A 16,462-nucleotide genomic window follows, 5' to 3' on the forward strand; every position below is an offset into this window, starting at 1 on the left:
AATCAAATTCAGAGAACTCAATAATAATCAACAAGTTATAGAACTAGAGTAATTGGCACCGCCAACAGTTGCCAAGGTCGTCTTAAAGTCAGCTGAAGATAAACTTAATTTGCTCATAACTTTGCATGGCTATTCGATGCAGTGCGTCCGTACTGTATAACCTTCTTGATGTTTCGAGCACTTTAAACAAGCCTTGGCGCTCATAACAAGAAAGGGGGAGGGAGGGGGCTGCTTGCGCTGCCTACTACTGAATTTATTATCCAGTCCTATTCTTGATATGTGAAAATATTACATTTTTCAATAAGATGATCATGCTCTCAATGCATGATCGAGGAGTGACCAGTCAGTCGGCTGTAACTCATTAACAGAAAACCAAAAAAACATTCTCCTTGTAAATTTTCTTTATACGTATGTTGTGTGTCATTGGCTCCTTTGTGTACCAATGTGATCCACATTTGTGTTCGTGTTTTATGTTTCGAATGCAGCTGCCCATTTTCTACCACTTTGAGTGGCGTCTTTATCTATACGAACGATCGTGGTAGATATAATGAATGCGAGAAAAAAAAGGAAGCATAGCAGAGGCAGCTAAGTAAAACTGTTGCTTTAAGTTTAAATAATTTGGCCGTGAGCTTATAACGTAAAGTTATTCCAATATGTTTTTATTCCCATCTCTTGACGTCAATATTACCTAACCGCCGACGCAAGTATTGAGCGGGGATTCGCAGCGTTTTTTTTTTTTTTTAAAGACCAATGGAACACTCTCCTTGGTTATAGGAGGTCACTTTCGTTTGCTTTCAAGAAAAATAGCATTGCCTTACTTGACAGGCGTTTCTTATCTAATTGACTGACCAGAGGTGCAAAGGGTATCGATGAGGCCGAGCCAGCACAGTGAAAGTAGATAACCGGATGAGGAGGGTTGTGTCAGCGTCTGTGATTGGTACACTTCGTCTTGGTTAGATAGATTTCGGTGTCTCGTAGAAAATCGCAAAGGGATGGACAGTTGAGCTTGTTGGCGCGGTAGCATATTATTGGTTTGTAGCGCTAAGTTACACAGACGCAGACTTGACAAAGACTAGAAGAAGAAAAGCGCTCGTCCTGTCTTCTTCTAGTCTGTGTCTATGTCACTTCGCGCTACAAACCTAGGAAATCGCGGTGGCGTGCAACGAAACAGTAAAAATGCAGCTAAAACGGCTGCTCAGCGCAGAAAATTTGGCAAAGAGACATCGTGTACGTGCTAAAAGGGCTCGATAGCGTGTGCTTCCATGCAAAAATGTTTATTGTAAGCAAATAAATCCGTTCTCTAGGGCAGCTCCAAGTAGCAAGTGCCGGAGCCATCAGCCGGCAGCCACCTTCTATTCCTTTCGGAATGGGGCAGTCTCCGGCTATTCCTAAACAAAAACCATTCAGTTTTGTTTGTCATATTAATGCCTCTTTAATATGTACACGTCACATTCACGCGGTGTTATGGCACTTTTGTGGCGTCATGTGACAGACAGGTGACGGGGGAGCATCCTGAAAGCTTTTGACCAGTTGCGGAGGGTAATGGTGACAGAGGCGTAGAATCCGAAACAATTGTTTGCCTGTTCCGTCTATTCAAGAATAATCAGTGTTTAGACATCACATCAGGTGAGGAGCTTTCGCGGGTTTCCTGACGTCGCGTGAAAGCCACGGGAAGTGGGGTGGCCCGAAAAAATGTTGACCAATTGTGGAAGGTTGATTGCAGACATAGAATAGAAAAGTTTGGAATAGTTTTAGGTTATTGCACCCCAGGATAACGTACTGATTCTATTCCGCTTATTCTCCCTTTTGCCAATCATCAGTGGTTTCAGCGGCGCTCCGCCGATATGTTACCACCATGATCGGCCGGTCGTGATCAGTGGATATTAAGAACGAAGTAGAATCGCGCAAACTAAGTTTGTACATTATAGCGGGATTTACTTTGGGATTGTATGCGCACGCTCGCTTAATTCGATGACACAAAAGTTTTCTTTTTGCTCATTTCGCCTAACGAAAAAAGTGGAAAGCAGGCTTCAGCGAAATCCTGTGCAGAAGTTGAAACCATCTAACCGTAAATAAACGCAAAATACAACTACAAAAAGTGCGCCTTGACTATGCTGAAACCTGCAAGCTACCAAGTTCTCCAACGAGTACATCTCCATTTTGTACTTCTTATTGATGCACTGCAACGTGGTAATAACAGGAACGCGTCAACACGTGCATATGACATATGTCTGACGGAAGAGCAGTGCAACACGAGAGACACGTTGAAGGCGAACATTCTCACGAACATTAAGAAGGTCAAATCGACATGTGCGGGGCTTCGTGAACAGGTGATCGCGTCTTATAACGTGCAGAGCAGACAACAGGAGATGCGCGCACGAGTTTGAAGCGTATGGGAAGATTTTCAGGTTGCCAGGTTAACAAAACTGCCATTCTCTCAATGGTCAAATAAACGACCTGAGGACGCCGCTCAATCGAGCCAATCGACTTGAGCGTCTTGAGCAGAACAGTGCTCAAATTAAAATTGAGAAAAATTACAGTGCCAAAATGCAACACATTTGCGACCAAAATGAAAACTATTGCATGAAATTATACAGTGCATATTTCACCCACGCTTTATTGCCTATTTTGATAGTTCATATTTCTATAGTGCTTAATGGTTACAGCTGGGAAACATTGCGTGGTTTTTCCTTTATCTCTAAACGCTTAAACTTTGCCGTTTGCTTTGGGGTTAGTCTTTTAACCCGTAGCAACAACTACAAGGGCACCTTACCATCCATTATTATTCATTGATTAAGAATTTGTACTTGAATTAGGATGTGAAGCAAATAAGCGGCATAACATTAGGCAGCTTTTAGCCACCGTGAAAAGGCCCTGGACCCATACTTACCCATACGAGTCATCGCAACTACCCATACGAGTAGTTGCGATGACTGAAACGGTCCGTAAGAACAGCCGCTGGCTAACTGTGAGTGTGAACATATTAGCGAAGGCGGCCGTCCATAATTAAGTGTTCTGACGAACCACAAGCTCTGTGGATTCGCCCTTCTTTATTTCTTTCTTGTGTCAAGAAGAAAGGTCATGGAAACAAAAATCACCTATAATCTATAACCCTTGATGTTTTCCTTCGAAGGCTACTTTTCCGCGCTTAGATATAACAGGAAACATAAAATAGGCACATATAATTTAACCACATTGGACCAAGAAAGTATTTCGAAGCATTATACGGGACGTGTTACTGTGGCACCATAAGGTATATACATGCAATAACCTAACAGTCCCTCTTTCTAGAGCAAGAATAAGATTCACTGCTTTTTTTTCCAATTGGATAAAGTGACTGCACATGCCCATCTCAATAGTAGCATTTCACTTAGCAATGACATAAACACGGTTCTACGGATGGCAGCCCAGATGGAGAACACTAGATTACAATTTTACTGAATGACCAAAAATGCAAAGTAGCGAGGGCCTCTTCTTGCATCTGTGGCTTCCGAAAAAGGAAACCCCCTTGGTGAGTGATGTCTACCTCTTTGTGTCCTGCAGGAAGTTCCTGTGGCCACGAGTTCCAGTCCGTTGGTTCCGAAGAGCACAGCTAAAGCACTCATGGCCGAGGTTCTCAACGTGAGCAGCATGCTGCAGATAGCGGACAGCCTGTACCTGGACGAGGAGAACCTGTCCCTGACAGAGACTAACCTGAGTGGCCCCTTCGCTGGCTTCGACGTGTTCGAGGAGGAGGAGCTCCCTTACCACGGCGCCGAGCTTGGCCGCTTCCACGCGTGGTACACGAGCCATCTGCACGGCTACCTGAGCATGACTGTGTGCGTGTTCGGCATCCTCGCCAATGTACTTAACATCATCGTGCTCACGCAACGCAACATGGTATCGCCAACGAACGGCATCTTGACGGGGCTCGCCGTGGCCGACATGCTGGTGATCGCCACTTACTTGCCGTACACCATCACGACGCACGTGATGCCGCCTGCGCGCACGCAGAGCTTCGGCACGGCAGTCTTCATTCTTGTGCACGCACATGTGAGCGTCGTCTTCCACACAGTGTCTACGTGGTTGACCGTGACGTTGGCCGTGTGGCGTTTCCTGGCCGTCAGCTTCCCGGCCTCTAGCAAGGAGTGGTGCAGTATGCAGCGTGCCCGCTGGGCTATCGTCAGCGTGTACGTGTCGTGCGCGCTTTGCTGCTTGCCGGTGTACCTTTCATTCACGGTGCACCAGGCGGGCACGCCCCAGGAACCCTCGTACAAGGTCGACTTCAGCAACATCACACGCGCCAACGGCGCCTTTTTGCAAAATCTAAACTTCTGGACCTACTCGGTCCTGATGAAGCTTGTGCCGTGCGTGGCCCTAACAGGCCTCAGCCTCGGGCTGCTGCGCGTGCTGTACGAAGCCAAGGCGCGGAAGCGACGCCTGCGGCGAGGGGCCAGTGGACACAGCGGCCATGGAGGTAGCAGCGAAGAGGCCCGAGACCGCACCACACGCATGCTGCTCGCCGTCCTGCTGCTCTTCCTGGTCACCGAATTCCCGTCCGGCATAGCTGCCCTTCTGAGCGGCATCCTCGGCGACGACTTCTTCCTGCACGTCTACATGAACTTCGGCGAGGTTATGGATATCTTGGCGCTGGTAAACAGTGCCGTCAACTTCATTCTATACTGCTCCATGAGTAGGCAGTTCCGCAAGGCTTTCGCCGCTCTCTTCACGCCTCGCATCATGGCCAAGTGGTTCCCCCTGACGTCCGAACCACCGAACAGTACCTACGCCACCACTTGTGTCTAGACCAGGCTGTACGCGCACGCTGGCACAGCGGTTGCTGGAGCTCCATGAGAGTGCGAGTGAACAAATACTGCTTCATCAGCGTGGTGTCTCGTTTTGGTTACGTGTTCTGGTATAACATGCTGATCTCATCGTTCATCTTACGTCTTAAGTTAACCTCTGGCTCATTTTTGCCTGCTCTTCCACCACATTGTTCATTTTATCATCAGCGTACGTCACAAGGTACTGAGACGACAGACTGTCCGGAGTGCATATTTAGCTGAGACTGTTGTTTATGAGAGGCCATGTCTGAGCTGGGCAGCAGAACAGGGAAAACTTTGCGAAGATAGAGGCAGGAGTCCACGTTGGCTTTGAAGAATTGCACTGAACAGGCTTCACTCCAGCTGCTTCTTGTTCTCCATACCAATGCTGCAGCTGAAAGCCTAATTAAAGATTATACTGTGCAAGTAAAATGAAGTGCCAAGGAGTAAATCACGTATGCCTTATGAGCGTACTCCGTGATGGACTGTATTATAGAATATATAGTCGTAGTATATATATTATCTTACTCATCCAGCACGATACAGGAAGGCAGTGGCCACTTGTGCCCACAGCAAAACTGCCAGAAGAAAAGAAAAGGAACAGGGGAATTCAAGGCGAATTTGCTGCGCGGGGAAGCAAACAACGTGTTTTAGTGTACAATGAAAACGCAGAACAATACTCTTGGCTGAGGCATAATTCTAGGTTGCGTAACCTTGGGCTGCAGTTTCATTAAAAAAGCAGTGACAAGCGCCTAGTTGAACTCCAGTTAGCAAAGGGAACTAATTCGCCCGCTCTCCCTCGAAGTCCAGTGTGTATCCATTTTTCTTAGCTTTGTTTTGTGTCCACATATTTGAAATGTATGAAAGGAGCAAACGGAGATTAGAAATATTGTTTCGGACACATTGTTGGCTCAGACCTTTGCGGCTTTCGGAATATTACCGCATCTGACGGCGGGGTTAATGTGACGCCCTCCACAGTTCGTGAAAGACGTCACTGAGGGCAGTGTGAGTTGTGTATACGTTCTTCCCTAGTGTTGTTCCCGAACTGTTATTCAAGAGACGATCGAGGAGGCATAGACGATGCCCCTGAAGTTTGTTCAAGATAACATTTATTTTGATTGCTTCGTGTGCGGTCATCCTGACCATAGTAGCTTGCGCATGTCTGAGCACCTACAGCCTCAATGCACCGAGGTATCCGGCTCGGCGAAGAGAGCTGTACGTGCCACTAGATCACTGTGGTAGCTTACTCAATACCTTGTAGTTAGAAGGGCCTTCAACGGCTTTTATTCGCGGAGAGCAGAAAATAGGCGGGTGCTTACCGTGCGCTCCGAGATCATTCCTTTCACTATCGGTCATTCGGCAACGCCAAATGGTGCACGAGCACTCTTGTTGTGGCCGGAACGGTGCACAGGGGTCCTCATACCATGATGGACATTAGGCTGCTAACTACGAATTCTGCCGCTACACAAAATCAATTTTCAAAATAGCACACCTGCATACATGCCTTGCGGCTTTCTCAGTCGTGAATGCTAAGCCGTATTTATACCATATACTCGTATATCACAGTTACGAGGTACGTCTTTTGCATGATGAAACACACTCTTTCTATTGGTATTACTGCTGTGAGCTATGGGCTTCCAAAAGGCGCAGAGAGATTGCACTTTGACTAGTTAATGGGTAGAGCTGTTCAAATGCACAAGCACAAATTGAAGTTATAATTCGTGTCCAATCGGGCACCTGGCCGTACCTCTTATTTGTGATGTGTGAACATTTTTCCCCCTTTTCTAGGAGAAGATGTCCTGTTTAAGAAACAAACTGCACGCCCCGTAACACGTAAAAACGCGCACAAATGCATTAAGTGGTGCAGTCTTCCGATTTCAGCAGCGCTTCTGTAGAACCTAAGCGGAACGCTGTATTGTTTAGTGCAGCAGCGTTAAGATAAAACAGGGGGATACCTAAGCACACCCGCAAGTAATTCAAATGCGATTTTCCAGTTAGCCCCTGCTTATAAGTGCTAACGTGCATGTATGTTCCGGTGTTCACCTGTTACGTCTTCACATTGGAGACGTAGAAACTATAATGAATCGTATTTTGAGTGTGTGTGTGTGTGTGTGTGTGTGTGTGTGTGTGTGTGTGTGTGTGTGTGTGTGTGTGTGTGTGTGTGTGTGTGTGTGTGTGTGTGTGTGTGTGTGTGTGCGTGCGTGCGTGCGTGCGTGCGTGCGTGCGTGTGTGCGTGCGTGCAGTTAACATTTTTTAACACATCGCACTGAAGGCAAAAATAAATCAGCCAGTTAAATTGGCGTTCCATGCTCGCAAGTTCAGTGAGGAAGGCTGGCCCACTTTAATAATTCACAAAAAGAAATCGACAACACAGCTGATTTCCTCTACAAAGCATAAATGAGAAATTTGCTGCAATTGGCCGGCGCAATTAAATCCCGCGACAAAGCTGTATGTAAGGAGCATTGCTATGACGGCGAGAAGGGCCTGAGCGTAGAACCTTGGGACCCTCTTCGCGGGGTGCTGTCCTGGGCGTGCATGGCTGTTAAACAGGCCACCTTAATCCGCCATGTTGGCTCTTTGACAGGCTGTGAAAAAGAAACATTCTTTTCTTAATTTCATGACAGGAAACTTCAACTGCAAAATTATTTTCTGCGCATTTGTCAAAAGGATAAAACGTGACGTAAAGCGGCAGAATTTTTTTTCAAAGGAAGGATCTCCGTGCTGCCTGGCAGCAACAACGCATTGTATGCGTTAAGAAAAGAAAGCGGAAGGTCGCAGTGGAATCCACTGCGGTAGATTTGCATTTTCGCATTTTTTTTTTAGATTCTGACATAGCCGCCATGTCAGCATTCCGATTGGTTGAAGAAATATTACATGAGTTAAGCGTCATCTGTGATGTGGCGTACGTTCCGTGATCGCACGCTAAGCCGCAATATGCAAATTTCCCACCCCGCCATAATTTGGGATGCAACATGCGTGGAGAGGCAAGTGTAGCGGCCCGTTATTGCGGTGAAATCCTATGTAACAAGTCCTGACCTGTTTCCTTCTTTTCTTTCTCTTTTTGTTTTCAAGATTAATGCTCAAACTGTTCACATCACTCACAGGACGTGTAGACATTTCTGTTTTAGGCAGTCCCTTTTATTAAGAGACGCCTTTACCCGATGTACTAATGGTTGAACGTTACAAACCAATTGTGATTTTTCACACTTTCGGTGGCTGTCTTTATATTTTAGTCAATATTAATTACTTAGATCGGAAGCTGCAACTAAGGCGGCCTTTTTCATTACCGGAAGGATATGCGAAAGGCGGAGCCTAGGAAGTTTAACCGTGTCATACGCCTAAGTAGCGAACTGAACGAAAGAGGAAAGCGAGGCAACATGGGCCACGCAAGCCTTTGGAGCAAGCATCGCAAGGTGCAATTTGCCGGCTTTGCAGCAACTTGTGTTTATTTCATCCCATGAGTCACGATAGCGCTTGGGCAGAACGCGAGCGTTGCAGCTTTCGTTGATCGCACACAGCGTCGCGAGCTGGCTGCGCCCGGTCGCGAGGGCTCAAGCTGTTCGTCAGAGCTACGCGTGCCCCCTCGTCTCGGAGGGCGACAGCTCACATAAAGTAGGCGATGAACAGTATAAGCATTTTCCAGGAACGAATCTTAAACATAGAGCAGTCGGCCCTTTTGGTTACTGATCAGTGAAACTGTCCTGCTTTATCGAGAGCTTAAAGATCAGTACTTCAATGGAAGTTTATTAGGCAAAATGCTAAGAATACCTAACATGAGCCAGTTGCAATAGTGAATCCATGGTAAATAATCAGCACCAAAAGTGACAGTAACCACAAAGCCTCTGAAAAGAGACGTTTTCCCTGTTTTCCAACAAATCCTTACTTGAATCATGCATACATTGTATACATTAAATATATAGAAAGGTAAAAGCATTCGACAACCAAATAAATGAAAAGCAACAAAACAAGATATGTGTCGGCACGTGTAGCAGGGATATGGCACACACAGTCACGCATCGTTATCCAGACAAAAGCCAGCTCCTTCTCGGAACCTTCCCTTGCTTTTGCCTATTCAACGTATGTGTGTATGATTGAATTACAGCGCCATTATGTACGCGCCGCTCCTACGACACGTTTCGATAAAAAATGGTAGCGTGTCCAAAATAGAGCCCCTGGTCTCGAAATAGCTGCAGTGAACCACGGGCTCGCCAGTCAGCGAAAGCAGCTGTCATCGTCTGTCCGTCTGCAGCCCTGTGCGCCGTTGCGGCCGAGCGGTCCGCGTATAGGGATAGCCTGTACCGCTTAGGGCGCCCGCTTATTGCTTATCATCGTTGTTATTGTGGTTGTTGTTGCTTGTCCAAAGCGTCGTGGACACTCGTGCGTTACTTGTTCGTCGTCACGAGCCCCCTCCTGCGAGGGGAGCGAAAGCGTTCGTTGTACCTGTCGCGGAAGCCGCGCCGAGCCCCCTACCCATGGCTGGTCGCCGGCCGGCGCCGCACAAAAGACCGCGCTCGAAAGGGCGTCCCCCACACGAGGCCGCCTTCACCGCTGCACCCCCCCCCTACTCTTCCTAGTATTTTCTGCTGCGTCGTACCGCGTCCATCCATCCCTATCCTTCATCGCATGAGGCGCTGGGGGCCTCGAGCAAGCGACGCAGCGGGCGACACCGATGCCGAAAAGGCTTGCTACTGCCGCTGACACACCATGCGCGTGGCCGCCAAGCGTTCCCTCGATTGGCGTGTTCATGGACGGAATACAGGGCAAAGCAAACACTGCGCTCCTTATTCTTTGATTTAGTGGCCTTGGTTCAAGTAGGCCATGTCATTACGACGGAAGGACAGCCCTCTTGACATTTATTCACTATCTTTTTCTGGTGTCGGTATTTGTTTTTGTTTCTTTTTCCCTGAAAAGCCAAAACCCATGTTCAACTAAATTCTTCACGAAAGGGTACTATGTGATAAAAATAAAAAAAGCAAAAAAAAAGTAAGCGAACGAATTTTCTGAAATTGCAGTTACCTTAATTTTTTTCTCAGTGCTGACCCTCGTACACACAGAGCGCAGCGCTTCGACATCTTTGTTTCTTTGCGAACTTAAATGAAGAGCGAAGAAAAGACAGGCGTGGCTTGTTTCGGTGTTCTGCTTTGAACAGAAACAAAGAACTTAAGTAAGATTGCACGTTCCCCGGCAACAATGAGGGGCTCATAGATCAACTCTGGGCTTCTCATGTGCGCCGCTTCTGTGGTTTTGTAGAACAGCTCCAGTACAATTTGTTTCTGTTTCGATAAGTATCAGTGTTCCTGTACTGTGCGCCAAGTGAAAAATAAAGGCAAGGATCCCAAATGCTCGTATTTCTGCAAAACATAGGCTGAGAGCACGTACCAAAAATAATAGGTGTGAAAAGCTATGCAGGAAAGCTCCGACTTGCGTGCACTTGGGAGCATCCGATCACGGGACACACCATCAGGACAAATACAATGGCTTACGGCGGTGGGCGGTAAAGGACGCGCCCATTCCATTTTGTTTGCTTATGCATTGAGTATATATTTCAGTGCAGTGTTGCTTTTGTGCAGCAGAAGACATGTCTTTTTTTGCCGCATAGGGATTTCCATTTCTTTTCGCTTAGTATTCTTTGTTAGAGCAGCTACTATCCATTATCTCGTTTTGTTCTCGCGCCAAGCTCGTGCGCTTCTGTCCGCTGCTCACTGCTGCATAGCGGTTTCTCATTCAGACTCATTCGGGCACAACCACAATAATTTAGCAAGCTCGTAAATGTCGCCGCTGGTTGTGAGTTCAACAGCGCTTATGTCCGCAATCGTCTGGATCTCTAGCCCATCCTGCCTTTTGTAAAGCTTGTCCTACATTTGTCACGGACTTAACCACTCCCTTTAACACTGTTTTTTTTTCGACTGGTGAGCCATTATACGCTAATCGTGTTAGTACACCGCCAGCCAGTTATTCTATATAAGAAGTCATATGTTTTCGCTAAATACGGTTTGTTCCTGTCTGTTCTGCGCGCTTTCGCTGTGCAGGTAGAGACATCTGCGCGCGGCAATAGTTTACACCTCTGTTCTTTATCCGAATACCGATCGTGAAAAACATATATATATTTTTGGCAAAAGAAAAAATCTCATAATGGTGATACGATATCGAAGGATTATTCACCTTTGCTGATTGCAGAGCTTTAAGAAAGGGCTCAATACAGGGTGTAGTGTGTTTGTTTGTTTGTTTGTTTGTTTGTTTGTTTGTTTGTTTGTTTGTTTCTGTAGTCTTTATGATCTAACCAGATCATACAGCATTTTTTTTAATTGCCTGTGGTAGATAGTGTAATTTTAGTCACTAAGCAGGATTACTTGTACGAGAAATCTATATGTATATTCGACTAATTAACGAATATGCTCTAATTAAGTTCTAATTTTAAACATTTACGACGTTTATTACAATGTGCGAATATTAGCTGGTGAGCTTGCAAAGCATAACCACTTGGAGCGAATACAAAGATGGCATCGGTTTGGAGATATGCGCCGTTGAATTAGCGGAAAATACACAGTGTTCTTCCACTTACTTTCCTAATAAAATTTACTCTTATGCATTAAAACACCAAATTAACTGGGGCGCCCATGTACTTCGTTGCCAAGTTCGAAAAGTAATATCTGGAAACTGGTATCATACTAAAAATTCGTTCCAAATGGATACGCCTTGCTGACTCGCCAGCTGCATTTCGTAAATTTCAATATGTGCCGTGAAGTATTCAATTAAAAAGTTCATTAATGATTATTCTCTTATTAGTTTGCATTTTGATTTGCGTTTTGATTTGCATCTTGATATAAAAAACAGCACCCGCTATAAGGTGATCAAAATTAAGCTTTACAGATTTCTTTGAAAAGATGCGCGGAAACGTACGTGAAATCCACCTCTGCACAAAGTTATGGGGCCAGAAAGACAAAATGAGAGACGGTAATTGTCATCGTCAGCCACCTAATTAACCACAATCGATTATTGAACTTCTTAGTGACTGCAGTAATCGGGCATGTTTCTATTGGAAACTTGATGTAATCGTATTCCTACGCAATTGCATTTGGTACATTTCTTCTAGCATGTCCGCGTACTGAGATATACGCCTGCAAATTTTCAACTGCGTATGCATTCAGAATCACAATCAGAATTTATTATTAGAAGTTGAGTCACATTACAAGTATTTAGTATGCAGAAGGAGATCCCACAGTCAATAGACTTTATCGGGACCTCCTGTACAAGAACAGCCATTATAGTTACCATCTCAAATCAATAGTAGCATATAATAAGGAAGTATACCGTGAATAGACCATGAGGGTCGGCGCGAAGCTCGTCCCTGAGTGACGCGGCGGTTGCGTCACACTCTGGGCGCATAACTTATCCCCTGGCCACATATGGATGCTTTTAGTTCTATATGAAGAAAGTTGTAATGCTTAATTTTGATCAGACTGCACCTGTCCCTTCAGATGATTAAAAACGCGCTATGTTAGCCATAATATACGAGGGCGAATCAGGCAGTCATTGCCCGTATTTTTTATTAGCCAAAATAAGGTGCATACAGTTAACTGCATTCAAATACACGTAATATTCTACGTACCTTACGCTATTTTTCCACGTGGTCCCCACACAGGCTCAGACATTTGTCCCATGGCAGCACTACATTTGAGATTCGCCTGCGGTAGAATTCGTCCGGCTGATTGTGGAAGCACTGTCGGACGGCTGTCTTGGCTTTATGGTTGCACGTCAGCCGCCGTCCTTCCAGGAACTTCTTCAGCGGACCGAAAACGAGGATATCCCCAGGGGCGAGGTCCGGACTGAATGGTGGGTCGTGCAGACCCTCCCAATTAAATGACCGGAATCTGTCGGCGGTCCTGATTGACACATGTGGCCTCCTATTGTCGCGGAGGATAAGCGCATTGTCCACATCAATAATCCCTCGGCGTTTTCACCTGATAGCAACCAGAAGACTTGACAGTGTGGAAAATTAATTGTCGGCATTGATGATTGCACCTTGAGGCATGAAATCTAGCAGGACCAGTCCTCGGTGATCCCGTACGCCATGGACGTGTGAAGTACAACCGCCGTCTTCAACAACTGACAGCAACGCCGTGCCGCGGAGCTACCGGCAGATAAGGCCGGGCCGGTCCAAGAAAAGGCCACCACTGGGAACGGATATGTTGACTTCGCATTTACAGCCTTAATTTGGCAAAAAAAATTAAAGGCAAGGACTTTCTGATTCACCTTCGTAGCGTGAAACTCGGAATGTGCACTTAACGAACATTTCGTGAAAGTTAAACGACGGCAAGCAAAAGCATCGCGTAGCGAACTAATTTCCTGGTGGGATCACAAACTAATAAATTCTTAGTGTGGAAGGTGTAGCTGTTGAAAGTTGCTCGCTTCAATCCTTCGTGCACCCATATCGGAAGGAGGCAAAGGATGCACGAACCGCCTTAATTTTCTTGAGAAATTCGCCAACCGCATTCCGCGAGCCGGAATAACTGTCTGCTCATATATCTGCATGCGTATTCTGCATCTCTCATACTTCAGACATTTCAGTAGAAAGGACGATGAAGTTCGATGAATTTCCCATACGTGACAGTTCACATTTTATGCAGCAAATATCCGCTGTCGACATGTCCTGCACAGAGAAACATATCACTCCTATCGAGGCTCGTGATGAACGTGATGATATAATGGACTGCGGACTATAGACCTTTTTCATCCGCGATGTGGCAGCACTGCGTTCATGACCCCAGAGAACTTCCGGTCAGCCATTTACGAGAGTCATGTTAGCCCCCCAAAAAAGAAGTATTTTGCCGCATACTACACTGCAGGCTCACATTCTTGATGTTTTCAGAAAACAGAACGTGCGCAATGCACCGAACTTAAGTGCGGCCTTTTTTTTTGTTGCACTTAACAATACAATTCATTGTCAAATACTCCAACTCCCCAACAAAGCTGGTGCCAGCTGGAGGGTACTGTAAGTTTAGAGGCCAATGTAACTTCTGTTGCTCCTGACGGCTTAACCGGAAGTCTTCCGGGAACTCTGTAAGCATGAAAAAGGTCATATGGAAAAGTAGTTCATGTTTCCTGTTCTATTCAGTTTCCCTTGCAAACCACACCTTGTGCGATGTAAGCCCGCACCATGAAAAATAGCTGCGTATTTATGTTTTGAGGTTTCTCCTACAGTATTCAATGGCATTATTTTCATCAGATTCAGTAAAATATTCTATGAACTGGCAGCCTCAACGAACACTCCGAAATTTCCCCAGAGACTATGTCACCGGTAGAACTGCATTGAAATGCTGGAGTAGCAGCCCATCTAAATCCGCTATAAGCGCCAAACTCCATCACTCTCTGCGCACCGCATTTAAACACTTCCGGAAGCCTGTTGCCGTGCGCTATGGCCCAGGGCCGCTTTCTTTTTGTCCTGTTTGTCAGCTTTGCTCTCAGCTGTGATGGCTTGGCGCACTCTGTGATCGCTTATACCACCTATTTGCTGCAGTTCTCTGCTACCGTATACTTACAGCGCACAACATAATTTCACACCACCAGCTATAGCGTCCTTGTAATGGCAGGTGAGATCATCACCGGCCCTGGAAACCGCACACCTACTCCGGCTTGAATTTTTGGCCCTTCCGAGTTACTGAGTAAGTCATTACTTGCACAGAATTGTTCCAAAATACGTGCGCTGCAAACTGCCATTCTCTATTCTAAATTTCTATAAATTAATTTAGAGTTCTTCCAAGTGCATTAGCGAAGAAAGTTTTCACTTTGCGCACCAATTATACGTTGGTCGGCAGCAAGATCTTATCGATTACTTACAATATTTGTTAATAAATTGCCTGTCTCTCGCTGTTATGCCAGTTAGTAGCTCAGTCAATTCTGGCTAATCGAACTTGCAGAAAACTCCCAAAATTTAAACTGGCGTAAACAGGCCTGGTAAGGGTAACATTTTTCATATTTCGCACTACGACCTTGAAAATGCTGCCCCTTACCAACCAGCGGGTGCGATGAAAGATATTCATTTTATATAGATGTATCCATGAAAGTGGTAGTAGCGGATATATTCGAAACTAGGAAATTGGTTCTAAAATGTTTCGGCAAGAATGCGACTGCCCGTTCTTGCGTTTAAGTGCTTGTTACCGCGATCGTTGTACGCTGTTCACGAGAAACACGTAAATGACATTGTTAGAAGTAAGATCGGCAAGAAACAATGGACGGGCCTCCGGTTTAGACAAATGCCCCTTGTACTTTCTGAACCACAGCGAATGAGCGCACAGAGCTGTGTTACTCTAGGCAAAATGGTAAGAGCGAACGTTTTGAACAAATACTACTAGTCTTGCGGTCAATTAACCGACACGAGAAGTGTTTGACCGTAAGTGACAGCACTGATTTCTTAAAGCGATACCTTTCTTTGGCCTTTCCCCCTACTTCTACAGTGTATGTTAGTTTGTGACCGTTTACGTGACCTTGACACGCGCAAAGTTAATAAGTGTTAACTAGGACAACAATTTCTTTTGCAGCAAATTTTGAGGACATATTCCTCAAAACTGCGCTCTAAATTTCAGGCTCATTTTGTCCCCAAGCAGCACCCATCTGTGTCACGTACATTTTCTTTTCTGAACAATGCAATTGCTACCTTCTTGACAAGAACCATATGTCACGCTGATATGTGAATGTCATTCGTGACCTGCAGATACCGGGCAAGTGACGTTAAAAAAATTAAGAAAAGCATAGCAAATAGATGAATAACGCTGAGGAAATACCAGCTCCACAGGGTACAAATTTTTCTTAGTGTGCTGCTAAGCACAGAAATTCTGCTAAATGGATATTAGTCCATTACTTTTCGGCTTCCATTCCTGAAATGGGAAGTGTTCTGTAAAATGATTAAATAGAAGTTTAATTAGTGAAATGCTAAATTTAGATATCACTCTTAAACTTGTCTCACAAGTGGTGTCTTATACTTCTTCAAGCAGTCCACCAGATCTGACAGAATTGCAGTGCACCAGGAAAGGTTTTCCATAAGTCTGTTTCTATTAAATTAGATAACCAAATACAGTAAGCTCGAATAGCAGTATTTCGCTAACGCAGTTAACCATCCTTAACCCGCTTTACTTGCGCTATATAAAATTTGGCGTCTTCATTGGGCTGTGGTAACTCTGGTAAATGAGACTAATCGTTAATCACTTTTTAGGAACAAATATTGGTGGAATAATCATAAGCTTGTAAACTCTCAACAACGAACAAAATAAATACTTGGAGGTCCCCACTTTCAGTCCATGCCATACAAAAAGAAAAAAAATGAAGTGCGTATCGCTTGTCCTAAGCCTGAGGTGAACTGCAGAGAATGTCAGCAAGTACCTTTACAGCGTTATGCCAAAGTCATATCTTACTCTGGCGTACATGGCTAGTTTTTTTCTTGTGATGAACGTAACACCGTTATTAGCAAAGTTAATTCAGGCTACAATAATTGATACTCCATCAAGAAGCACTTTATTATCAGTGTAACCGTTCATCAGGTCAGTGAGCTTATGTATCATCAAGATCCATCGGCAAAGGTGATAAGCTGAGTATGTTGGTAAATGAAGGTGTCACTTTTATTTTCTATCATTTTACGACATAATTATACTTCTTTAATAAGTCTA

At 45.2% G+C, this 16,462-nt stretch overlaps 1 protein-coding gene across 10 annotated transcripts in view; it reads left to right on the forward strand.

Annotated features, from left to right (window-relative positions):
* LOC135904809 (G-protein coupled receptor dmsr-1-like) overlaps positions 1–10,275 on the forward strand; it is a 1,021,428-nt gene extending 1,011,153 nt beyond the window's left edge. For all 10 annotated transcript variants that reach the window (XM_070525370.1, XM_070525371.1, XM_070525395.1 and 7 more), the window contains one exon: positions 3,544–10,275. In XM_070525370.1, the coding sequence (XP_070381471.1) occupies positions 3,604–4,785 (1,182 nt within the window). In that variant the 5' untranslated portion in view covers positions 3,544–3,603 and the 3' untranslated portion in view covers positions 4,786–10,275. The remainder of the gene's footprint in view (positions 1–3,543) is intronic.
* Positions 10,276–16,462: the final 6,187 nt, after the last annotated feature.

The sequence above is a fragment of the Dermacentor albipictus genome, chromosome 1, assembly GCF_038994185.2.
Source record: "Dermacentor albipictus isolate Rhodes 1998 colony chromosome 1, USDA_Dalb.pri_finalv2, whole genome shotgun sequence".
Lineage (NCBI taxonomy): Eukaryota > Metazoa > Arthropoda > Arachnida > Ixodida > Ixodidae > Dermacentor > Dermacentor albipictus.